General features: G+C 39.3%; 1 protein-coding gene across 13 annotated transcripts in view; it reads left to right on the top strand.

Annotated features, from left to right (window-relative positions):
• Positions 1-26,990, top strand: part of DIP2B (disco interacting protein 2 homolog B) — a 213,597-nt gene that overhangs the window by 138,954 nt on the left and 47,653 nt on the right. For 5 of the 13 annotated variants that reach the window (XM_026501888.4, XM_044385469.3, XM_044385468.3 and 2 more), the window contains 10 exons: positions 7,845-8,057; positions 10,712-10,867; positions 11,380-11,502; positions 14,794-14,991; positions 17,562-17,653; positions 19,455-19,565; positions 20,888-21,011; positions 21,616-21,725; positions 24,247-24,349; positions 25,700-25,764. In XM_026501888.4, coding sequence (XP_026357673.1) covers positions 7,845-8,057; positions 10,712-10,867; positions 11,380-11,502; positions 14,794-14,991; positions 17,562-17,653; positions 19,455-19,565; positions 20,888-21,011; positions 21,616-21,725; positions 24,247-24,349; positions 25,700-25,764 — 1,295 coding nt within the window. The remainder of the gene's footprint in view (positions 1-7,844; positions 8,058-10,711; positions 10,868-11,379; positions 11,503-14,793; positions 14,992-17,561; positions 17,654-19,454; positions 19,566-20,887; positions 21,012-21,615; positions 21,726-24,246; positions 24,350-25,699; positions 25,765-26,990) is intronic. The other 8 variants (XM_026501889.4, XM_048216775.2, XM_057318865.1 and 5 more) reach the window with 5 other exon arrangements.

The raw sequence follows: 26,990 nt of genomic DNA on the forward strand, positions 1-26,990 counted from the left end.
TATTTTGGGAAGGATTTAATAAAAGGATTTAGGAAGTAGAATATGCCATAAATCTTAGCCTTATTCATAGTATTACATAGAATGGAAAATACGATAAATAGTTGGCATGGGAAATAATTGGCTTTTGTTCATATATCATTCACAAATAATAAAATGTCAGTCAGCCTAAAATTTGCTTATTGATATGTACACTGATTTCTGTCTTATGGATTGGAAAATTTAAATTCTCCAAATTGGTAGCAAACTACGGTTCTTTTAGTGCCTGTGGCCTTTTCCAGTCTTTTAGACTGCTTGAATTACTGCCATCCAGTTCCCTTTATGTGCTGAAATCATTTACCAATGTCATGAGGCAATTACCTCAGCTCTTTCTTTGTAGGGGTTCTTTGTGTAATGCTGTTTCTCATTCATACGGATAAACACAATGCAAAAACTGCAGCATACATTGTTTTCCCCTCTAAATTTTTTCTCCACCCTTGTGGACTTACCCTGTGCTGCATTCCGAGGGTGCTTGGATGACCAGATAGACCAAAGAATGACCCAAAGCACAGAACACTATTTCAGCTAGCTTGGGTAGAATGAATTTAGACATCTGTCCCACACAGGGCCCTGCTTGAAAGTGACTACAGTAGTAATTCATGGGACCAGACGAGGACAAATTTACCTCTCTGCGTTCCTATGTAGGATAGTGATGCCCATGGACAGACTTGGGCTATTGCTATGTACTCTAACATACTTTAGTAGTCCTTTATAAAATTACAGTACATTACACTATGTAAGGGACTTTCACATGGCTTTCACAATGGCTGCCCTGCCTCATTTGTTCCTCGTAGCCACTCTGTGACGTAGAAAGGACAGATTTCTTTAGAGATGAGGAGGTTCGTAGTCATAGATTCACCCCAGGTCAAACAGCACGATTATGTACCAGACTTAAGTCTTCTTGATTTTGTTTTTTTACTCTACCGAAGTATCATGTTTGGGAGATCCTTTTTTACTTAATTGACACTCAATTAGAATTAGAATAATAGCTATTATTCTAAGCAAATTGAATAGCTGTTGCCTTCTGAGAGCTTATAGCCCCAAACATATTCTTTTTTTTTTTTTTAAAGATTTTGTTTATTTATTCGACAGAGAGAGAGACAGCCAGCGAGAGAGGGAACACAGCAGGGGGAGTGGGAGAGGAAGAAGCAGGCTCCCAGCGGAGGAGCCTGATGTGGGGCTCGATCCCATAATGCCGGGATCATGCCCTGAGCCGAAGGCAGACGCTTAACCGCTGTGCCACCCAGGCGCCCCCCCAAGCATATTCTAGTTAGTTAATTTAAACTTAAAAGAGGACACTTGTCTGAATTACCAACTTGGGGAGTTTTTCCCAGATATTCCAATTTTATTCAAAACTTCAAAATAAACAGAATTGGCTAATCAGACCCCTGTAAAATGTGCTCTAATTAATAGCCTTGGATCATGTTAATAGCATACTTTAATTTTTGGTGTGGGTTGAGCAGTGGTCTGCCGTTAACTTGGGAGACCAGTAAATATTCAGTATTCTTTAAGCCAAAACACAATAAAGACCCACTCTGTCAGATTGAATTTGTTTATTTCAATGGCTGATTATAAAATTTAAGGCTTCCAGTAAAACTCATTTCATAATTACCATTTATTGAGTACCCTCTGTGTACTAGTCAAAGGGCTAAGTGCTTAGCATGTATTTTTTTTTCATTTTTTTTTTCCTCTACAGTCCTCTGTCCCATTTTACAAGTGAGGAAACAGGTTTAGAGAAGCTCAGTAACTTGCCCAGACTTCTGTCTCTAGCTTTGTAGTCAATTAGAGAACCTGAAAATTCTGTCCGAGAACTGGGAAAAGAAAACTTCCCTTTAGAAATGCTAGATAGACCATAGCCAGTTTCCTTTTAAATACATACAGGAACAAGAGAGGGAGAAAACAGTCACTGAATCTGAGTACTGAGATGAGGCTCACTTTCTCTGCCCTGGGGAGCAGGGAGTCAGGAAACAAGGGGGCTAAATTTAATTACTATAAGGATAGAAAAGATAAAACCTTGAACCTATATAAGAGGTTAGAGGTTGGGACGCCTGGCTGGCTCATTCGGTTGATCTCAGACTCTTGATCTTGGGGCTGTGAGTTCAAGCCGCACATTGGGCAAAGAGCTTACTTAAAAAATAATAATAAGGTTGGAGGTTGGAATTGAGATCCCTGGAGGGGCTTACATCTTCAGCAGAAGAGTGAACTAGAAAAAATTAACATGCCAGCAAAAAATGTTGTCAAGAAAGCTTGCCTTGTACCTGGCCTTGGGATAACAGGAGCGTGGACCTTCCCTGAGAATGTGGGGTCAAGTGGGTTCAAGGTTTGAGTTTTGCTATACAGTCTGGTAAGAACTGACTAACATTAAAAAATGGTCTTTGGGCCGATGATAACCTTGGACACAAATAGTTTCTGCAAGGATACAACCTCAACCCAGGAACTTAGGGTTCCCAGAGATAAAGATCCACTGAATTTTGTGAGCAAACAGTCCAAAAATAGAAAACCCTCACCATGACAGAGAATCAATAGAAAAAGAACAAAAACAGCAAAATTGGACCCTTAAGAACTGATTTGCCCAAGAGCTTCTCAGTGGCAGAGCTAAGATCAGAACTCAGAGCAGTCTGACCTAAAGACTAAAAAGCCCATTCTCTAAACCACTTGGCAGATTGCCTCTCCTTCTACCATAGTGTCAAGTAAGTATTTTGTGGTACATCTGGAGCTCTAGCAGTTGCTGCATGTTTGATCTAACTTTTCAAATAGGCAATAAGTGTCACACACACAAAAATCTCTTTTCTTACCTCAGTGTAGTTGACCCATGAGCAACACAATTTGAACTGTGTGGGTCCACTTTTGTGTGGATTTTTTTACAGTACAGTACTGTAAATGTATTTCTCTTCCTTGTGATTTTCTTAATAACATTTTATTTTCTCTAGCTTACTTTAAGAATACAGTATATAATACATGTAACATATGAACTATGTGTTGGTTGTTTATATTATTGGTAAGGCTTCTGGTCAACAGTAGGCTATTAGTAGTTAAGTTTGGGGTGCGTCCGAAGTCCTACGTTGTCTTTCCACCATGCATGGGGCCAGTGCATCTAACCCCTGTGTTTGTTCAAGGGGCAGTAGGATTATTTGTAGTATTAATTGATTTTGTGAACTGTTTTTTCATAGACATGGGAAAATACCTAGAAAAACAGTGTTTGGAGGCCCCTTACAGGTAGAGTGACCCTGGAGTCATTATTGACAGCAAGTACCCCTTCTCTCAGAAGGGTTCCAGTTTGGACATTCATGGTCAGGCAGTTCATGCTAGTCAGAAGCCATTCACTAACTGTCCTAGTGGTTGTTTCCTTGTTCTTTGAAGCTCCTGCTTCTTGGCCCAGCTTGTGTGATATATTTTGTAGTCACTGGTAGGATAAGATCTTTCTTGCAGTGAATCTTGACCTAGCTGCTATTCTAAGCTGATGTCTGGGCCTGATTTTGGTGTCAGCTGTCAGAACCCAGTGGCAGGCACTGTCTTTCCAGGAGCGTGTCCAGCTTGCACACTACCCCTCACGTTGTGTAGACTGACTGAGATGTTACCACCTTCTCATCGAGGTGCCATTTTCACCCCCATAAATCTTTTTAAATCAGTTCTTCTTACAGCTTTATTGAATTATAATCCGCGTACAATAAACATACTTGAAGTGTATATTTTGCTAACCAAAACTTAGCAAAACATGGCAAAACTGTGAAACCATCACAATTAAGGAAAAGAACATTGTCCATCATCCCCCCCCCGACCGAATTTCCTCATAATCCCTCTGTAATCCTACTTCTCTTCCTCCCCATGATCTGTTTTCTGTCACTATACATTAGTTTATATTTTCTAGAATTTCATGTAAACAGAATCATACTTTGTTGTACTTTTTTTGGGCAGGGGGAGGTCCGTCATATTTCATTCAGCATAATTATTTCGAGATTCATCATGTTGTTGCTTATATCAGAGGTTCATTCCTTTCTGTTGCTGAGTAGTAGTCTGTCAGATGTACCACGATTCGTTTATCTTTTCAGTTCCTGATGGACATTTGGGTGCTTTCAGTTTTTACCTGGTACAAATAAAGCTGCTGTGGACATTCACGTACAAGTCCTTGTATATTGTCATTTCTCTTGGGTAGATACCCAGGAGTGGGTTGGATAGATTATTCCATTAGTAGGTGGAATGGGTAGGTGTTTAAACTTTTAAAATAAACATTTTGAGATATCATAGATCTGTTTTCTGCCAAGAAGAGGGAAGTCATTTCTCTTCGACTAAAAGTGCTACAGCAGTTAAAGGCAGTAAATCCAGGACTTTCCTTCCCTTAAAATCGACAAGCTGATTGTTATATTTTCTAACTGGTCGTAAGTGGATTTTAGGCTTCTGGTTATCAATATAAAACGATGCTGTGTTAAAATCACACCAACTATAAGCTGAAGGACAAACCATGTTTTTAAAATTGTTTTCTGTTCTATGGGACCTATGGTATTCATCTTAGTAAGAGTAGAGTTTAGGCGAGGAACTTTAGTTGTGATGGGTAGGAGTTGTGAGTTCATGTTCAACCGGAGCAGAATCAGTGGGAAAATAACTTTATTTCTGTTAAATCTTGCCCAAGCTTCTACGAATCCACAGCGGTTTCCTGGGTGATAACTACTTAACAAACCCAAAAAACTACCAAATAAACATTTAAATATTTAAGGGAGCTTGTTTTTATTTCTAAAAAGATATAGTACCCGGGCGGGGCTTACATTTTGTGTGACCTTAATAGGTGACCCGCCAGCAGCTTTGCACAGCCGGTTTTGTGCCTGTGAGCTAACAGAGCGTGGATTATTTGGGGGGGAGCAGGGGAACTAATGTGCGCTGGCACTGCCTTCTGGACATTGTCTCATTCCATGGTCTCCTGCTGCAGTTAGCACAAAGACCCTGAGCAGCCCAGCGCTGTCCGCTTGTCCGGCCTCGTCTTCCATCAGTGCAGCCTCCCGTGCTTCAGCCAGTCCCATTTCTTTCCGATCTTCAAATGTGCCTTGTTGTCTGTCCCCTCCCAGCTTCCTCGTATGCTGTTCCCTCTCCCTGACTCTTTACTCCCCCGCCCCCACCCCATAGCCCTCAGAACCAATAGCTGCTTACCCTTCTGGCCTTCCTGGGTTTAGGTCTCACTCCCTTGGGTGCCTGCACTGTAAGACTCTAAGTCCTATTAGAATAGGGACGTATCTTCCTTGTTCACCATTTTATTTCTGCCAAACTAGTGTAGTGCTTAGTGGTATTTGTTGAAGGGATGGACTAGCAAACCTTCTCAGATGGGTGATTTTATCCCCAAGTCACATAGCTTGTGAGGAGTGGACCCCAGAGTTCAAATGGAAGACCGACACCAAGGCCATGTTTTTTCCACTACGCTAAGCCGGCCCACAGTTGTAGTCACTAAACACTCAGGAGGACTGGCAGGCAAACAAGGTAATTGAATTGAAACAATATACCTAATTACATAATTGATCCAATATGGAAACATAGCAGAGCCAATTTAATCATGAAAATACTGGTTTTACTATCTTCTGAAAATTGGGCTATTCTGATTCTAGACTTAACGCGGTTTAAAATAAATGATCCAATAAAGGCAGCCTGTAAATCCAGTGGAGTTTGTGGGATCCTGAGATGTATGACCCTGAAAGTACTTTATTCTTAAGGTCACATCCACCTGTCCCACGCCACCCGCCCATTCATCTTTTCTTTAGCATGTTTACAGAGACAGAAGTCTCTGCCTCCCAAGGTACCGTTGAAATGTTGGGATATTTTTTGGAAATGATACAAACCTCTTTCCTTAAATAAAAAGTTACAGATGCTGTTACTTTTCTTTCTCTATATTTTCCTTAAGTCACTCTGCTTTTGCATTATAGATCTCTTTCCCCTTTAAAGAACATCATCGATGTATCCTTTTGGGTCTAACCACTGTTTACCTCTCCAGCCTCATCTTTTGCCCCTTACACCTCAAAGTCTTTACTCCATTTACATAGAAGTTCTTGAAATCCTCTGCCAGGATTGGTGCCCCTCTTGGGAAACCCTTTGCTTACCCTGTTTCTTAGCATCTTTTGTATTCTTGTGAGATAACCCATGGGATTATGCCTCCTGTATTGGACCGTAAGCCTTTTTAGGCTTTTTTAGGCACTGTCTCATAAGAACTTACACATCTCAAAATGCCCAGAACCTGACATAGTTTCCAGCACATACTGTAGTTCGTAGTAGATTGTAAAAATAATCAGTCTTGGGCCTCATATCTCCTTTAATATGGGATAATAAGTTGGAGGTGGTTCAGAGCAGGAAGCCAGGATATGGTCATCATTTTAACTTCCTTGCTTGCTCTGGACCTACAAAATTTGGCTTCTGGGTTAAATTAGTCTTTTGTGGTTCTGATTTCCATTGTTGAGTGCTAGCAGCATTCTAGCCCTGTTAACTCTTTGGCTCTTTGTGTTTTTGGTTTTTTAATGATTTTATTTTTAAGCGATCTCTGCACCCAACGTGGGGTTTGAACTTACAACCCTGAGATCGAGACTTGCATGCTTTACCTGAGCCAGCCAGGCACCTCTCTCTTGGGCTTTTTGAACCAAAGCAGAATGTATACCTACAGTTTCCCCTGAGTTAGAGTGTTCAGTAGACTAACCACAGAGTGTTTAATTTTTTGAAAAATTGTATGAAATTCAGTGTACAGGGCATTAATTATAACCCCCAAAATTACGTTAAGGGTTTGTCTCAGATCAGACCAAATGCCCCTTTAACTTGTATGCCTCCTAAGCTGAGAGCCTTGAAATAAATTCCTGACTTCTGCTTCCCTCGGCTATCCTATATTTGGTTGGACTTCTTTTTTTTTTTTTTCTCAACGTGGTTTTCTAATTTAGGCCTTATTTTCCTGAAGTCAGAGCCAGGCCAAATACAGACATCAGTAAATTTCTCACAATTCTTCTCTGAGAATTAAGGAGGGCAATGCAGATCAGGGTTGTCTCCTGTCATGTTTGAAAAAGCTTACGTGTGCTTGAGTGACCACTTTTCCACTAAAACCATGAATGCCTCCGGGCTAAGCACTGTTTCTAATTCCATTTCTAGTTCCCCAGCACCTAACTCACTGTTTGACGCTTAAGTTGTTGTTAACAAAAGTAAGTTTTTATATCACCCTATCAAGATCATTTCCTTTTGAGTAGACACTAATTAATGAATACTTGTCAAAATCAGTGTAGCAACCTATCACAAGGTTCTCTAAGTAAGAGGTGGAGGAAGATATATAAGCACTTCAGTATTACTTGAATGTAAGTAGATAAGCCAGAATTTAGATCCTGATTAGGTTCAGAACACAGAAGCAGTAAATGAAGTTTAAATATTCTAAAGGGGATTTTTTAAGAACTTAAAATTACTTATAGATTTAGGCTGTTTCATTTATGCAGGTTCTGGTCCGTAGACCTTTCCTTGAGATTCTTGAGAAACTTTACATACTAATCTACCTTAAGAATGTGGATAGGGGCGCCCGGGTGGCTCAGTTGGTTAAGCATCCCACTCTTGATTTTGGCTCAGGTCATGATCTCGGGGTCGTGATACCAAGTCCCGCATCGAGCTCCACGCTGGGCATGGAGCCTGCTTAGGAGTCTCTCTCTCCCTACCCCCCACCCACATCTCTCTGTCTCTCTTAAAAAAAAAAAAAAAAAGAATGCAAATATTTTGCTGTGTCAAAATTGAATGTGTGATCAATGAGCAAGAACTGAAAAGTCTCTGTTCTAGGCAGGATCGAGAACTTCTTTTTTTCTAATTCCACACAGACACGTCTTCGGCCTCTGAGGATGAGGGCTCTCTGAGACGCCAAGCTGCGCTCTCTGCTGCCTTGCAACAGAGCTTACAGAATGCTGAGTCCTGGATCAACCGTTCAATTCAGGGATCGTCCACTTCTTCATCCGCATCTTCTACGCTGTCCCATGGAGAGGTCAAAGGAACCAGTGGGTCTCTAGCTGATGTATTTGCCAATACTCGAATAGGTAGGAGCTGGGTCTACCCAAGAAGCTCAAATTATGTTCCATTTAGCTCCCAGCATCCAGGAAATAGTTTTATGATTTGTATTAGGTTTTTCAGAGTGGCCTAAGAAAATCAGAAAGAACATAGCAGTTAATGGGGCAAAGAAGGAAACACCAGCAATACATTTGGAATGATAGGTACTCGTCTGCATTATTGGTGCATAGCGCTGCCCACCTGAAGCCATAGCTATTTCCATAAGCAATACTCAAGCTGCAAGATGTAACACCAGTCTTAGCATGGGTTTATCCCTGTTAGAGAATATTCCATGCATTAAAAGCTGTTAAAATATGTAACATCTTAGATTTGTCCAGGATTGTTATCTGTGTTTTCTCAAACAAAAACCCATAAAACCTGAACAGATTCTGCATAAGACAATATCAGTGAAGCCCTTTGTCTTTAGTGTAAAGACTGGATTTATTGTCCTTGCTGCTGTGTTATTGCTACAACTGGGGCGTGCAGGCTGAGGATGTTGGTGCTCTTTGAGCTGCTACCTGCTGCTGATGCTCCTGTATGGAGTGTAGCTTTTGCTTGGCTCTGCTTTATGTTTTTGTGTGTGTTTTTTAAAGAGTTTGTGACATCTGCAGGTAAAGACACAGCTCAGATCTCTGTTTCTGCCAAAGTGGGGGGTACATATTGCACTACGCTATGTATTTAAACATCATGTGTCTGTGGTGTCGTAATTTTCATATCAGTGACCTTTCTCCATTACCTTACATATATATAGAGATATATATCTTTAATCTATTAATTGATTTTGGAAAAGGAAAACTTAGAAAGTTTGTAATTCAAGCGTGTAATTAGTAAAGAGCATAGCTACCTGGAAGGTATGATTGCCCACATTAAAACGCTCAGTGCCAGCAGCTGGTGCCTGTCTTGCACCCTTGGCTCTGCCCCGTCATTCACTGAACCTCTTACAGCAGCTGCAGATGAGAATGCTCACCATCGCTTCTGTTTGGAAGGACAAGCCACGGAGCCATGGTTGGGTTAGGTTTTCTTTCCACAGTTGTCTGAAAGAGCGCAATTTCACTTATTAAAAATATTGCCCTAATAACCCGGTTAACTCTGTCTAGATTTTTGTTAACAAGATGATTTCATCTGACCTTATATTTTTTCTATTGCTTCTACTAGTCTATGAAAAGTTTTTTGTTCAGGTACAGCATAGAAACCATTTTATTTAACATTATTGCCTTTTGGATGTTTGCTCTAACAGAAGCAATTCATCTTCCCAATAGAAAAATTTGAAGATAAAGATAAAGTCATCTATAAAGCTACTTCCCACGGATAACACTTTAATGTATATTTCCTAGACTTTTTTTGCATAGGAATATGTACCATTTTGGTCTTGTTTCTACAAAAATGAAATTGTACTAGTACACATATTGTTCATAACCTGCTTTTCTTAGCAGTGTATCACAAACACCTTTTATATCATTAATATAGAATTATACTATATTTTTATGGTTTCAGAGTATGCCATTATATGGCCATGCCTTGGTTTTTTTAGCCATTCCCCCGTTTTGAACATTTAGGTAGTATCCAATTTTTTGCTATTATAAAAACTGCTGGAATGAACATCCTTGAATACACAGATTGGTGCATGCGTCTGATTATTTCCTTAAGATGTATTCCAGTAAGTGGAATTTCTGGGTCAAATAAAAGTGCCTATTTTTAATGCTTTGTTACTACATTATCCTACAGAAAGGTATACTGTAGTATACTTGTGCTAGTATATTCACAACTTTTACACTATTGAACTGCTAATAACAGACTTTTGGGGCATAGAGACCTTGCTCCCAAATTTATTTTAGAAATTGTTTATATTATGCTTTTTGTCTTTTTTGTAGTTTTGAGTGGCTTATTGTTATTCTTGTGAATCATATATTTTACTTCCTCTGATTTTCCTTTTCTTCTCCAGATGTTTTTCTAAGTTTTTTGTAACACATTCCCTGTTGAATGGCTCTCCTCCAACTTATGTCATTCAATTTCACAACATTAAGAATCCCTGCATGAAGCAGAGTACAATAACATTATGTAATCATGCTTCAATCAAGGGAAGAACTTGGTCAAGTAGATCCGAGGTTCTTGTGGGTTATTTTTATAGAAATTGGAAGTGGGTTTTATCTGGTTTTCTTCATCTGGAAACCTGAGGAATCTGACCCCACTCCCAAGACACTCCTTCCATTTTCAGTGGAAGAAGAAACATAGATAAGCCAACATAAACATGAAGAAATGCTTGAGACTAGAATATCAGTAGCATACTGACCATATTCACTTTGTTTTCATTTTGAATAGAATTTTTATTCTATTATGATTATTAATATTGAATTTCTACCAGTCTTTGTGTGTAGGAAGGAATGGTTTTCAGGAATATTTGATGTGATTTGCTCTTACTAAGGCTATTCAGGTTTTTGAAAATAATGATTTTGATATGCCCTTCCTTAACCTCTTGCCCTCTCATTATATGTTACTAGTAGAATTTTATTTCAAAGGTTACCTTACAACAGTTTATGCCCCGTTTAGGTAGTTTTTTCCTTGTTGAGAAACAACAGCAAAAATTTAAAGGTTCTTTTTATTGCTACTGTAATATAATTCTAAATTTTGTTTTCTCCCCTCTTAGAGAATTTCTCTGCTCCCCCTGATGTCACTACAACTACCTCTTCTTCATCATCATCTTCCTCAATGCGCCCAGCAAATATTGATCTGCCCCCCTCGGGGATAGTTAAAGGCATGCACAAAGGATCCAACAGGTCCAGCCTTATGGATACAGCTGATGGTAGGGAGTTCTTTTGGGCAGCTAAACAGGGAATATTAGTTACACTGGGGAAATTCACATCCTGAACAGCAGCGCCTGCATTCAGCCACTCAGCGCAGTCGCAGAACCCACTGTAACCGCCCACTGACACGACCCGCGTGTCCTCTGGAGCACCCTCTTGTCAACAGCCTGCCCTGTGGCAGCACTGGTACTTGTTCAGACAGTCTGCAGTGTCCAAAGAGACTCTGAACAAAACACTGAGTGTGGAGGGAAAAAAAAAAAAAAGCATGCTATAAGAAAAAAGGAGGATTAGATGAAATCTGGAAGCAGGGTGCTAATAATAGCACCATATTTGTTCTGTGTTGTCATAGAATTTGTCATGTACACATGTGTACGTATCTGGCCCAGTTGAAATAGAGTAAGACTGTGGGCCAAAGCCAAATGTCATTAGAAATAAAAACTCCTAAGAGGATTGAGAAGCTGAGATAGCCCTAAAACCAGTGAATTTTCACTTACTGTTTTTTCCCTTCTAGGTGTTCCTGTCAGTAGCAGAGTATCCACCAAAATCCAGCAGCTTCTCAATACTCTGAAACGACCCAAAAGACCTCCCTTAAAGGAATTTTTTGTGGATGACTCTGAAGAAATTGTGGAAGGTAGTAGTAATAATACCAAAGACATCTATATTCCTTCAACAGACGTATCTTAGGCAATTACTACATGTCAGGTACCGTAGGATTTAAGGATGAACAAGGCAGCATTTTTGTTGAAAGAATTCGTAGTTCTCTGTTCTTCTTTCCCTAAGGATCATTTGTATTTCAGATATCAGGCACAAAATAAAAAGGGAGGGAGGGGAGAGAAAGGCGAAGAGATAACTATGGAGGCATAGAACTATCCTTGGAAAATATGCCCTTTGAAATGAGGAACTCTCCCAAATATAAAATTTTTAAAATTATTTACATTTTGCATTATCCTAGAATACACATGTCAAATTTGACCTCAAAAATTTGCCCAGTCAAAGATGCTTGCAGGTCTTACTGTCAGAGTTCTCCACTCTTGTAATGGTCCTTCCCCTCCTTCCACCTTCCCTTAATCCTTTCAAATAATGTCTCTCCTTACCAAAAAAAAAAATTTTTTTTTGCCCAGTCTTTTTTGATATAACATAATCCTTTTGTTAAATCAGCCAGTCAACACATGTGCCTGCTATCTACAGGACAGCATGGTAGGTGGTGAAAAGGGTTCAAAGATTTATGAAAATACAGCCATTCCTTCATATTGTTTACACATTAGACTGATAGTAAAACACATACACGTGAAAGCATAGTTTAGCCAGTAAGCATGTATCAATTAATACAGTAGCTGGGAAAAGGGCAGAAATCAGTCCCATCTGTGTGGTTAGGGAAAGCTTTGTGGAGGAAGTGGTAATCGTGATTTCTTTATTTAATAATTTAACAAATATTTATGGATAAGATCATGTGATATTTAGGATTTAATAGGAAGAATTGGGAGTTGAATGAGGAGTATAGATGAAATGAAGGTGGCCATTTGATAATTATTGAAGCTGGATGACAGACAAACAGATTTACCTAGTGAAAGGTTTTGTCAAAAGAATTGAGCCTTGGTAGTTTTGTAGTTCATTTTTGCATCCTGAGACTAATACAGTAGGCTTTGATCACTTTGGACGTGTTAATGGAACTAGGCATGTTAATAGACTACATCTGGTTTTAGCCCACTTTATGCAGCCAGAAGCAACAGGCAACCTGACATAATGAGGTTAAGATGACTTTATGTTTCTTTAGGAGTCACTAAACACATTGAACTATGGACATCTTCCTGCATACACTGATATTCACGATGCTCATACCAGTCATAGCCTCCCCAGTATTTCCAGCACTGTGTATTCATTCACCAGGCAAAAGAAGGTCAGCGTTTAATAGGAGTCACACCTGAACAATTTTCATTGGCAGAATAGCACGAACAGCTTTCCACTAATTATAAATAGGCAACAACTGCTTATTTAAATAATGATTATCTTTGGAAAAGTTAAGTACCCACATGTCTTTGGAAGCCTTTGAATAAGTGTCCCCCAGGGTCTGCATTGAGGCCTAGCGGATGGCTATAATGTACACACTTTTATGACCAGAAGACTATGCCTATCGTATATACAGTCTGTCCATAAAAACAAAACTATTTAGAATCACCCATGTTTATTTTTTTAGTTAATACGGTAGTTTAGTCTGGGAATATACGAAGCAGAAGGGCAGCTGAAATGTTACATATCTGGGGCAGTAAATTGGGAAATGAAACTAGTTCATTAATTTTATGTTAGTAGAAAAAGAATCAAGACATTTCAAGTAAATTTCCCAAGTCTGTTGTTAAGTTGAGCTATAAAAGAAAATTTATGTCATGTTTCATTTGTCCATCTAATACTTGCTGCTTACTCTGTTTCTTTTCCTTTCTTTGCCTCTTTTCTCATCTCCTACTCACGTGGCTAATTCCTACCCTTCCCGTAAGACTCAGTTCACATGGGGGATTCCGTCCTCTCAGCTAGGTGATGTGGCCTTCTTCTGCCCTCCCTATGTCTCTGTCGCGCACTGCTCATGTCTTTCTGCTTAGTTCTATGTATGTATGTGTGTCCCCCTTGCACTCCAGATACCTCGTGAGGGCACAGACTCTGCGCTCCTTGCACCTAGCATTTACTAGAAACAGTAAATGTTTGTTCGAAGAGTGACATGTACAGCATTTATTTCCTCGGTGTTTATCACCTCCTGTGCATATCATTGGCACTCAGTAAATAACTTGACTTTGTTCCATATGTAAATTACCATTCCTGCTATGAAAGTAGAATTTTTTTGTTTTTTATTATTTGAATGGTATTTGTTCATTGTAGAAAAATTAAGAGAACTTTTATTTTATTTGTATGAAAAACTATGAAGTACTGTTCACCTCCAACTTCTGGAATGACCATGTTAATAATCTGGCACTTTGGTTCCTCCAAATTCAGCTCAGTTGACACCAGTCGAGCTACCATTATGTATTAGGCACCATAGGCAATAAGAAGACAAAAGAACCGTGCCTTCTTTCAAGAGGGTGTCAGGCTTAGGAGGAGAAAAGCTTACCCAGTAAAAGAAGCCCTTGAGGATCCCCAGTGGTTTAACATGGGTAGACTACCACACAGTGGGGAGCTCTAAGGAAGGAGTGACTGGGGACGGCTTCCCAGGGCATGTGCTGACAAGAATGAGTACCAGGTATACCCCAGGAGCAAAGGGGTTGGCCACATAAGATGTGTACAAAGGTACGGAGACATGGAACACTGTCCTCCGTGCTCATTATCCGTTTGAGTTTAATAATGACCCTGTGATCCGTCTCTGCCTTTTGGCTAAGGTGGAGTGTAATAATGACCGTGTGGTCTAAGTGTTACTATCCCCGATTTACAGATGAGGAAAAATGAGGCTGAAGTCACTCAAGTTGATTAAGGTCACACTGGTAAAACGTTAATGTAAATTTGGGTTTTCTGACTCACAGTTTAATGCTGTTTCATTAAATATAACCCAGTGAAGTGGAACTTGGCTCTCTAACATCAGACACTTCTGGATTAAAAGGATCTAAGGATTTAAAAACCAGTTGAGTAAAATTATAAAATTGCTAAAAAAGGAATGTATGCTCTGTGTTTTTCTGTATGTTCAGTGATTTTTTTGTTAGGGTCAGAATTTGTTTATTACATAAAATATATTAAATACGATTTCACAGTTACGTGGGAAAGTGAATTCAGGCCCAGTTTGTGGTTTACCATTTCTAGCAATAAAATTTCTTTTCTCAGAGTTTAAACCAAATAAAGATGAAGAGAAAAGGGAAATATATTTGAGATTAGAGACCTAAGTTGTGTCAGTAGCTATTTGTATAAATTTCAGATAATATTTTTATAACCTCTGGGGGTTTTTTTGGTACAGTACCTCAGCCAGACCCCAACCAGCCCAAGCCTGAGGGACGGCAGATGACCCCAGTAAAAGGGGAGCCATTAGGAGTCATCTGTAACTGGCCTCCTGCCCTTGAGTCGGCCCTGCAGCGCTGGGGCACCACGCAAGCAAAATGCCCCTGTCTGACTGCACTGGACGTGACGGGGAAACCAGTTTACACTCTCACATATGGTGAGTTTGCAAGACTCCCAGCTCTTTCTTTTCTCCCAGTAATTCTTCAGATTATCATGGGGGCTGTTTTCATCTTGTTATTTAGCAGTTACTGGTCTTGTGTTTCAACAGATCTTTTAAATTATTTTAATAGGATCCTGAATTCTAGGTAGAGCTATTGTCAAGTATTTTCATTTGCTAAATGATATTCGCAAAGCAGCTAATATGTAAAAGAGCAGAAAGAAGAAAGAGGCTTTGTAGACCCACTGATGATTTAATATTAGGAGGATTTGGAGAAGATGTTTGGGCAGGATATATGTTAAAAATCCAGTAGTTTTTTTTTTAAGAAATACTTTTTTGTTTTTAATTTTATCTATTTTATTTGAGAGAGAGACAGAGATAGCGAGAGAGAGTACAAGCTGGGAGGAGAGGGAGAAGCAGGCTCCCCACTAAGCAGGGAGCCCAACTCAGGGCTGGATCCCAGGTCCCTGCTATCATGACCTGAGCCGAAGGCAGACACTTAACTGACTGAGATACCCAGTTGCCCCCCAAAATCCAATATTTTTATCTAAAAATTGAAATCAGTTACTTTTTAGATCTTTGCCATTTCATTCTACCTCTTGCTAGAACAGGCACAAAATTCTATAATGAACAAATAATTAGGGATGCCGGGTGGCTCATTCATTTAAGCATCTGCCTTTGGCTCAGGTTGTGATCCCGGGGCCCTGGAATCAAGTCCCACATTGGGCTTCTTGCTCAGCGGGGAGCCTGCTTCTCCTTCTGCCTGCTGCTCCCCCTGCTTGTGTGCGTGCTCTCTCTCTCTCTCTCTCTCTCTCATAAATAAATAAATAAATAAATAAATAAATAAATCTATCTTAAAAAAAACACAAAACAAAAGAACCCCAAAGAATTGGTACTTTTCCATTTAGTTTTGCACCACAACTAAGGTTTGATTTTTCCTTTTTAAATAACTTTTTTTTTTTTTAAAGATTTTCATTTATTTATTCGACAGAGATAGAGACAGCCAGCGAGAGAGGGAACACAAGCAGGGGGAGTGGGAGAGGAAGAAGCAGGCTCGTAGCAGAAGAGCCTGATGTGGGGCTCGATCCCACAACGCCGGGATCACGCCCTGAGCCGAAGGCAGACACTTAACCGCTGTGCCACCCAGGCGCCCCTTAAATAACTTTTTAAAGTAACTTATTTTTCTTTTAAAAATTCCTTTAAAATAACTTTATTTTTCAATTTTTCAATTTTTTTTTAAAGATTTTATTTATTTATTGGACGGAGAGAGACAGCCAGCGAGAGAGGGAACACAAGCAGGGGGAGTGGGAGAGGAAGAAGCAGGCTCCTAGCGGAGGAGCCTGATGTGGGACATCGATCCCAGACCGCTGGGATCATTCCCTGAGCCGAAGGAAGTCGCTTAACGACTTCGCCACCCAGGCGCCCCTCAATTTTTAAATTTTTTTAAAGATTTTATTTATTTGAGAGAGAGAGAGCTTGAGTGGGGGTGGGGACAGCAGGGGCAGAGGAACAGGGAGAGGAGAAGCAGACTCCCCGCTGAGCCGGGAGCCCAGGACCCTGGGATGATGACCTGAGCCAGAGAGACTCTTAACCGACTGAGCCCCTACTTTTGTTTTCAACAAGAAGAATGGATTCAACCTAGGCTGTGAGATTTTATGCTAGTTTATGCAAACATATTCCTTTTTCCCTTTTCAAGTGAAGCACATTGTCCGTAGACCTAGATACAGAATAATTTTAAGGAAAAAATAATTTTTATTTAAAGAACCAGACAAATTGATGTGAGTTTAGAACGCTAGCTGCCCCTCTGAATGAGCTATATGTATAACTAACATATCTATTCAAAATGACATGATTTCTTTTTCACTTTCTAACATAATCTGAGAATTTCTAAGGGTGGTCAGAGGGAGGGGGAGGGAAGAGGGGAAGATAAACTTTTTTCCCCCAAAAAGTGATTTTCAGTGTTCATTTCATAAGTTATATATTAATTTCATCCTTGTAACCCTTAAAGCAGTTAGCTGACCAAATCTTTACATGGTTATTTAACATCTATGAATATCTTCATGTTTCACCTAATTTCCATATTGTCTGTTTTCACTGAAATACAGTGGCATGGAATGCTTAATCATTTGGGTCATACTTTTGCTTTGCAGTTAACTTCAAGTATCTAATACCATATATGTAAGTGATTCTTCAGAAGAAGCTTAGAACAGAAGTAGTCTTCTGATTTTCAGCCCTGTTATAAAAATTGTTGTCCTCCCTTTAAATGTGATCAGCTCACATCAAATTATTTCTAACGATACTCAGATTACTTCACAAAAGAATTTGAAATATTATCTATACCAAAATGAGCATCTGGTAGTGTTTTCTTTTGGCTTGGAAACAAGACCGGCTTTTGTAAACTCAAGTGAATATAAAGCATTTTTTGTGGGGGAGGGGCTTCGTCTGGTGGGGGCGATGCTTGTCTAACAAGTCATTTGGAAGAGCTGCTGTCTTACTAAATGTGCTAATGAACTGAATGCTCCCTCGCTGAGGTAGGCCTGTTTTTCTATATGATTCTTTTCTTTTTCCAGGAAAGTTGTGGAGCAGAAGTTTAAAGTTGGCCTACACACTGCTTAATAAACTGGGGACCAAAAATGAACCTGTATTAAAACCTGGAGACAGGGTAATTGGTTTTTTGGTTTTAGGGAGGTGATGTTTCATTGTTTTCTAATCTGCACATTCTGGATTTTTAATGCACAACAGCATAATTTATGTAACTCTTATTCTTAGAAAATGAAAACAGTGGGCAACCCTTTTGGGACCCCTCTCACTCTTGAGAGCTTTTTCTGTATCTTCACTTAATGAACTTCTATCGCTTTACCCAAAAAAAGAAAAAAGAAAATGAAAATGGTTTCGTTCCTACTCAAGTTAGCTCAATACCAGGTGATAATTCTTGTATTCATAGATTGAAGGAAATTCACGTGTCTCTTTCTATAGCTGCTACTCAGTAAATTCTTGTGCTGATACAAAGAAAGAGGAACCTAACTCTTTCTGGAAATAAATATTTCAATAATCAGACAACAAAAATAGCAATAAAGTTTACTCTGATTTTTTTTCATTACAAATTACCCCATAAAAATTTTTCAAAACATTTTCTGTGGTTTTATGAAGAGAAAGAGGGAGACCCATGTTCTAAGAAGAAACAAAATGACATCATTTAACTTCTTCTTTAATTGAAGGTGACATTAAACAAAATGTTTTTCTAACTTTTTGAAGATTTTTTTCCTATCAACGACTTTCTAAATATGATGACTTCTTACCGTCAGATGTTACTTTTTATTCGGTGTTTGTAGAAGGAAGCACCAATTACCCAACAGACTCCTTTTTAGTAGGCTTATGATATCGAACCTCCTGAACTAGCCTCTTAAAAATCCTTTTGCACTGTGGCAAAGGGCACCTAAAGGGTGGCTTCTACTTATATCTGTGACACATGAGGGTTTCCTGGTCCTAAGAAGGTCATTTTGTGTCTTCCTAGCACCGTGGACACTTGTGTGCAGGAAGATAACGGGTCGTCTTAAATGTTTGTGGAATCAGCGTTTTTTAGAACTCTAGGAAAGATTAGCAACTTCAGGATTGAACTTATCTTGGGAGTGAGCTAAGAGAATTTGAAAGTAAAAGAAGGGGAAATAAGAGTCTGGTGACGTAATTTTCACATGTTAATCTATAAACACCTAAGCCAAGTAATAAGCTCCACAATGATAATGACTTCTGTGGTTTTTGCGTTCCTTGAGTAAATTAGGAATGGTCAGTTATCCCTATGATGCATTACAGGTGAGATCACAGTTTTGAACATAGTACACGGGTTTTACTGTTTATCTTTTGTAGATGAATTAACTTTTTATCCATAATGGCTTGGGCCAGTATTACTCACACCCAGTACTAATGCCTTCATACTAGTGTACTTGCATTGTTGGTTAAGTGAGTAAGGATTAACCAATGAACTCATTAAAGAATAAGAAACCTTGAGTTGGCCCTATAGTGACAATCGAGTCAGTCAACTCCCGTGAGTTCTCTGAGAGTTGTAAGGCTTATTCTCTAATATGCTGGCCTATCTAGAGAGAGCCATTACATTTATTTTATTGCTTTAATCCTGCACTAAAGTAAATTGCCTTAGGTTTCACAAGTGATTAACTTACTACTTAGGTGAGTTGTTAACTGCTCAGTCACCAGTAGAGTTCAGTGAAAAATTTTTCTGATGATGATGATGAGTGCATTATAGTTTCCAAAACGTGTCTAGTATAATCATGGGAGTGATAGAGATCTTTTAGGTTTGTGCCTCTTTCTCTATAACTTAATTTTCCTTAGGCTATTAAATAGTTCTGTTCATGAGACATGTTATATATAAATGTTTATCTTAGAGAATGATATTGAAAGTATTAGTCTGGTTTTATTCCTCTGTTATTGAATGCCATTATGCATTTTAGGTAGCCCTGGTTTACCCCAACAATGATCCCGTCATGTTTATGGTGGCTTTTTATGGATGTCTCCTGGCAGAAGTGATTCCCGTGCCTATAGAGGTACCTCTTACCAGAAAGGTAACATTGCTAAGTTTAAGAGGAATGTAGCCTGATGTGACGTGGTGGGCATTGGGTTCTTGGATCGATTGACTCCATCGTGATATTAGAAACAGCCTAACCATTTTCTTGAGTACTCAGCTTCACTTTCTAAAAATGCGAGAGTTGTAGACAAATAATATTTATTATTATTTATAAGTTTCAGAAAATAATATTCTTTCAGCTAAGAATTTTTGTAGATAAAATTTAAAAATCATGGGGGCATACCTTACTTTTCAACAATTACCACTATAAAGAGGACCCCTGTTACTTCCTGAAACTATAGATAATCCACATTTATAATAGGTGAGACCTTTTTGTAAAGGGATTTTCTTTAATTGTGTTATACAACCCAGGATTTCCCTTAAGTTGAAGGATGATACAGTGATGGCATGTTACTACTCTGGGGAAAAAGATTTTACTTTAATGACACATTAGCCCATGCAGCGTTTGTAGCAAATTTTTAAGTTTAACCAAAAGATCTCTGCGTGAGCTGTTTGACCCTAATTTTCTTCTACAGTTTATTGAGGGATCATGATAAAGACAAATACGTATGGTAGAGACTGTGGATTTACAAGAAAACAGTTATTTTCTGAAAGGAATAAAAAACAAATTGGTAACATCCCTGAAACTCTGGTTGATGGGAAATAGCGTCTTTAGTCAGGAAATCATAGGGTCGTTCTTAAATTATTAAGTTGGCTGTGTTTGTGTGGTTTCATAATGATACTTTCAAGGTGATATTTTAATGGAAATACTTTAGACTATATCTTTTGTTGTTTTCTCTGCTGTTGTCATAAGGCTTTAATCTTACCTCCTTTAAAATAGAATACTAAGGAGTATATGGATTTGGGTATAACCATTCATTCACTTTCGTTGTAAATTTCAACATTTGGTGTCTATTTAAATTATTTTATTCTGACCTGGGTTGCTTTGCTTTTGAATCTCGGGATGTGGCTAGGTCAAGACAGCTTAACCGTGTTCACATCACATCTATTTCACTGGCCTGAAAATTAATTTAAAAGAGGAACGTTGCTGACTTTTGAATAAAATGGTCACATTGACTGGTAGAATTCATCATTAGCAGTGTCAGATTAATAGACTATTCGATTTGTACTCAGGAAGTCATTTTATTGTAGAAATTATTTGGAAGAACATATTGTCATTGGATTTTGACAATTGCCAGGTGTCAGCGGGGTTCCGTGAATGTTATCACACAAATGCCGGAGCATTGCTAAGTGTTAGGTCTGGGGCACGGGTGTGCTCACGTTCACGCCCCTACCGTGCTCATTATCATCTCTCCACAGGATGCTGGAGGGCAGCAGATTGGCTTCTTGCTAGGAAGCTGTGGTATTGCCTTAGCTCTTACCAGTGAAGTTTGTCTAAAGGGGCTGCCAAAAACCCAGAATGGAGAAATTGTACAGTTTAAAGGTTAGTAATATTTATACTTGAATTATCAGTTGAAAGTTAAAGCTATACTTTAATTAGTGTTTTGATTTAATAATAGTGAAGTACTTAACATATATTTTCTTACTTAATTCTCACATTCTTATGAAGTAGGTACCATTATTATCCCCATTTTACAGGTGAGGAAACTGAGACACAGAGAGGTTAAGTAACTTGTCCAAAGTCACAGCTAATAAATGGCAGAGCAGCGATTTGAACCCAAATCTGTCCGATTCCACAGCCCACACCCTTAACCTTTATGCTGATGGCTGGAAAAAGCTACCACTCTGTTCACTAAAGCTAAATGCTACATATAGAGACAGAGGATAGACCACTAACCTCAGTGGACTTCCACTGCCAAATGGACCTCCCAATTGTTGAGGTAATGTCAAGGCCTGGAATTAGCATGTGGAACGATTGTACTTTTGAAAGAAGGTATAATTGCCTGGTGATTTATCACTAAAAACTAATAAAAAAATACAGCCTTTTACTGATTTTACAATGACCTTGATTTGGTCTCTTGATACTTGAAACGAACACCTTCCCTTATGGCTTAGGCAATTCAATTTTTATTTTGGGTTTGATTTAGGTTGGCCCCGGCTCAAATGGGTTGTAACAGATTCCAAGTACCTTTCAAAGCCACCTAAAGACTGGCAGCCCCACATCTCACCTGCTGGTACAGAACCAGCATACATTGAGGTAAGTCCCGAGACTAGAACATACATTCTGGCTTCCTGTCTGGCTTCAGTTGCCATCTTATAAAATTTAAAACTAACCTTTTGCCGTTTTAATTTTAGAAAAGCCTCCTGGTCTGTTAGAGTTCCATCTTTTGGCTTGTAATATGCTTATAGTGGGCCCTCTAATTGTTTTTGACGCAAATACACATTCGAGAGAAAGACAGCCAAAAAACCAAAAAATTGATCCTTGTCATGTAACAGAGTTACACAAGACCTAGAGATGTACAGAGATTTAAGGAATGATATATAGGCAGAGATATTCCTCTGCCACTTTGTGGGAGGTAGGGGAACGGAGAGCAAAAGAATAGAGAAATAAGGGGAAAAAAAGAGCCGTTCTTGAAAAGAACGAACTTAACAGATGAAAGATAAAGAGCAAGAAGAAACAAACAGCTAGAGGCTGTGGTATTGAAGGTCGGTGTAGGACCTTGAGTGATCGACAGCATTCAGTTTGAGGGATTAAGTCCTCCTGCATAGAGACACCAGGCTAAGAGCTGCTTCAAATGCATGATCTCAGTCAGTCCCCACACGTACCCTGTGAGGTTGGGGCTGTTATTAAACCTGCTTTAGAGATGAGGAGACTAAGACTTAAATGAACTCAAGTGAGCAACCAAAGCCCACATGACTCAAAAATGACAGAGCTAGGACTTACACTCCCATCTGTTTCACTTTAAAAGCTGTGCCCTTATTACTCTGTATCGTGCTTGAGACATACTGATAAATGCTCACCACCTGTTTGCTAAATTAATAATAAATCAATACATTAAAAAAAGAAAAGTTTGAGGGGAAAAAATCCAGCAAGACTTGAGCCCTATGGTGATAACTGGCTATAAAAGGGAAGAGAGTGGGCAGTAGCTTTGAGAGGTGATGTGTTCACGTGGACGCTTTGAAAGGTGGAAGAGATCTGAGTATGTTTAAATGACAGACAAGTAAACAGGCAATTAAAATTTGGCAGTCAGTTCTCAATCCATATCATCTCTCAGTGAGGACATAGTTTATCTCTCCATCCTCCTCAACGCTGCTTGCTGGCTTCCGTGACCACTCTGTCAGTTCTCCTGCCTCACCGAACACTCCTTTTCAGGCTTCTTTATTGGTTCTTCCTAAAAAGCAAAGGGCACTTCATTGTGTGGCCCCTGCTTGGCTCTCTGACCTCATGTAGAATTACTACTGTCCACATTTCTAGGCTTCGGCTCTCCTGAATTAACTTGCAGTTTTTACTTAGGACCCTCTTATTACCCACAGGACATTTCTAGCGAGTTTAAAGTACCTAGGAGTCATAGGGAGCAATTAAAGCGTTGTCAGAAGAGTTTGATAAGAATAAATATGTTGTTAAAAGATGTATTTGGTTTGGTTTGGTTAAGAAGGTAAACAGGGAGTCCACCTTTTACAGTTACCTGGGTAAGCCCAAGCTCATGGTGATAGGGGTAGAGAGAAGTGGGTGGAATTGAGAGACAGTAAGGAAGTAGAAAAGACAGGATTTAGGGACTGACTCTGGAGAGGGAGGAGCAACAAAGACTCTCAGGTTTCTGACTTGAGCAGCGGGGTAGATGATGGCATCCTTTACTAAGAAAATACAGCAAGAAAAGTTCATGGGCACGGGTGGGGATGAGGAATACAGTGGTGGATACACTGGGTTTCACAGGACTACCGGTCATTCAAGGGGAACAATTGACTCTATGAGTCTGGGTATGTGGAGGGAGGGCTGGGTTGGAGATCGAGAATTGGGAGCCATCAGGTGAGTGGTACCCCGATGGAATGAAGTGAAAAGAGAAAGCAGAATAGAACTTTTAGGGTATGCGAACATTTAAGGGATGGGCAGAGCAAATGGAAGGGGGAGAGAGGGAGAGATTATGAATAGGAGAAAAGAATATCACAAAAGGCAAGGAAGGAGACGGTGTCAAGAAAGGAGGTGTCAAATGTTACAGAAATGCAAGATAAAATCAAGTGTGTTATATACCCTTTTTATTTAACAATCAGAAGTTGCTGGTCTGGGTAAAAAGGAACTTGAATGGAACATTGAGGTAAAAAGCAAAAAGAGAGTTGATTGACTTGTGGGAGTAAAGCGGCCATTTCTAGGCTCCGCCTCCCAATGTGGGACCTTCTGACAGGCAGGAATCACGTCTTAACCACCTTTAGCCCTGCAGAGCCCTGCTTGCCGTGTACTTGATGCGAGGCTTCTGTTAATGCAGCTCCGTCACTTGTTTATTTAGCTGCTTTCGCAGCCACTTCACACTGATGACTAATTAAACTTTTAAGAATTTTTCACACATACTTCTGTCAAGCTTCATCATGCCTCAGTCCTGTCTTTGCGTGGTTAGAGTTTGGGGCCCCAGTGCATAGCCTCCACTGTTTATATGAAACATTAAATTCAGCCCATTACCATGGCTTATCTGGGCTTCATTTTTGAATTCTAGTTTGTCGTTTGAAATAATCCATTTTATTGTGTTTTCTTATGCTTTTGTTTTCTGTGTGTTTTTTTTTTCTAGTATAAAACAAGCAAAGAAGGGAGTGTAATGGGAGTTACAGTGTCCCGCCTTGCAATGTTGTCTCACTGCCAAGCTCTGTCCCAGGCCTGCAATTATTCTGAAGGTCAGACTTCATCCCGTGACTGCCCTCATTGTGAGCCTCAGATATATGTGACCGTGAGCAGAGCGCTCAGCGACTGCATTCCAGTGAATGACCAAATTCAGAGTGAAATGCTCTCAGACACATTCTTGGCTTGCTTTTGCTTTCCTTCTTTTTCACAAATACGCTCTAATTTAAAGGAACTAAAATTCTGGGCAAACCAAATATGTAAAGCATGATTTCTAGAGTGTAGAAATAGAAAACAAATTAAAACCATGTGCTTATTAGCTGCAGAAAGTGATATATCTCCGTCTTCCTGTGTATATAGAGCTGACACCAGCTGTACATTGGGAGTTAGAGTCAAAGAAATCAGCTACCGAAAAGCACAAATTAAAATGCAAAAATGTATTCTGTATTGTTGAACTTTAGATATGTTGATATAGTGTAATGACTGTTTGCCTTAGAATGTTCTTTACATAGTTACATTTCTTTTCCTTTCATAAAATGAAACAAGTTAATACATGTTCATTAAAGAGCAGCATTCTTGTCTGGTAAAATGTATATATAATGGAAGCAATCAAAATGCCAGAAAGTAGGGATTGATTAAATTATAATATGCTCAAATTGTGGGTTATACCCTGAGGCATTAAGACTCCTGTTCTTGAATATTAAAGCTATAGGGAAATTATTTCATTATATCATTAAGTGGAAACAATTTAGATACAGAGCAGTATGCCAGTTTTATTATGGTAGGTATCTGTCTGGATGTAAGTACGCTTGTGTGTGTGTGTATATGTAATATATAGATATAGATACACACGAACCTTTTAATTTTCTCTAGGAAGCATAATATTTCACATGTATTTGTGCAACTTGCGAAGTTTCTAAAATAAGCATGTGTTCCTTATATAATTAGGAAAAAAATATTTTCTTTCAGAAGACAGTGCCTACATCATAAGGAATTTCAAACTCATTATTTCTTCTGTGACCTATGATCAGTCCCCTAGCCAGTTTGAGGGGACCCTCAAGTAATCCAAAGAGCTTTTAGTGATTTCTTCAAAAGTAACAAATCAGTGGGGCGCCTGGGTGGCACAGCGGTTAAGCGTCTGCCTTCAGCTCAGGGCGGGATCCCAGCGTTCTGGGTTCAAGCCCCACATCAGGCTCCTCCGCTATGAGCCTGCTTCTTCCTCTCCCACTCCCTCTGCTTGTGTTCCCTCTCTCGCTGGCTGTCTCTATCTGTCAAATAAATAAATAAAATCTTTAAAAAAAAAAAAAAGTAACAAATCAGTTGTTTAATAGAGACGAGTGAGATAATTTTGCTGCTTAACACTAAACATGATTTCCTTTTGTTTTTCCTTTTTTTTGTAATCTTAGGGGAGACAGTAGTAAATGTTTTAGACTTTAAGAAGGATGCCGGGCTGTGGCATGGCATGTTTGCGGTAAGCTCCTCAGAATTATGGTCTTTAGTGCAAATTGTGCTTATAATTCAGGTCAGTGTGCTGTCTAGCCAGAGCATCTCCCTGTGCTTGTTTGTAATTTAAGCTCCATAATGATCAATAATATTTTCTAGAAGAATTTTGTAATACAAATGGTAATTTTTTTTAAGGAGAATGTAGTTCTGTTTTTTCTTCAGTATGTGGTTGGGCATACCTTTCACGTAACAGTTTGTGGGAGAACTTAGGATCAAAATTTTTTAAAACATCAGCCATCATAGTACCACTTTCTATAAATGACTATACATTTATTTATGATTAACAAAAGTATGAGATTTACCTCTTCTCTTTTCTGAAGAAAGGATTACATAAATGTATTTAGAACTTGGCAACTGTAATTAATGACATCTAACCTTTCCATTGGGCAAAATATATTGAATGCAACAGTTAAAGAATAGAGTAACAAGGTCAATCAGGCTATTTCCATGGTAGAGGAACAGGTAACATGCTATGGGAGTTAGGGCAAGGAGAGCTCCTCCCAGCTCTGGCATCACCATTTTTCTAGAAGAGTGACCGTTGAGTTGGACTTTAAGAAATGCGTAAGATTTAGCTATTACAGAGATATTTTGGGTGTGGAGGTAAAGAGGTAAGTGGGAAAAGCTACCATAGATAGCTTGCTGAGAGATAAAGGATCTGAGTTGCAAAGGACCTTTGAGAGAACATCTCTTCCAATTTCCCTGCACATTGCAGGGATCTGAGAAAGAGTAGAAAATAAAGCCTGAAGGAAGAAGAGGAGGATCCCTTTTCACCCAGGACACCTCAAAGTAGAGTCTGTTCCATGAGTGTACATACTTTCTAGCTCATTTCCGAAGCCCTTCCCATTTTGATTTTTTTAATCAGAGGTTAAAATACCCTTTTGAGGAGTTAGGGGGAATTTTCTCCCTGTGATACAAAGAGCAAGGTAGGGACATGTATAAAGAATTGGTATTAACACCATTTTGTCCTTGAAATCCAGAAATTTGTCACCATAGCTAGAAAGTTGGGGGAGGGAGGTAGAAGTTTACAATGGTATCTTGTTTTTGAGGAGCCCCGTAGGTGGTAAATAAAATGGCCAGTCTAAATACCAAGACTTACTTAGTCTGTGGGCTGGATCTCTTTGGGGACAGGGAGTCCTGGGTATGTTTGGTTCGGAGGGCAGGAGAGACACCAAATTGCAGGACCCCCTCAGCTCA

The sequence above is a fragment of the Ursus arctos genome, unplaced genomic scaffold (genome assembly GCF_023065955.2).
Source record: "Ursus arctos isolate Adak ecotype North America unplaced genomic scaffold, UrsArc2.0 scaffold_26, whole genome shotgun sequence".
In the NCBI taxonomy this organism is placed as follows: Eukaryota; Metazoa; Chordata; class Mammalia; order Carnivora; family Ursidae; genus Ursus; species Ursus arctos.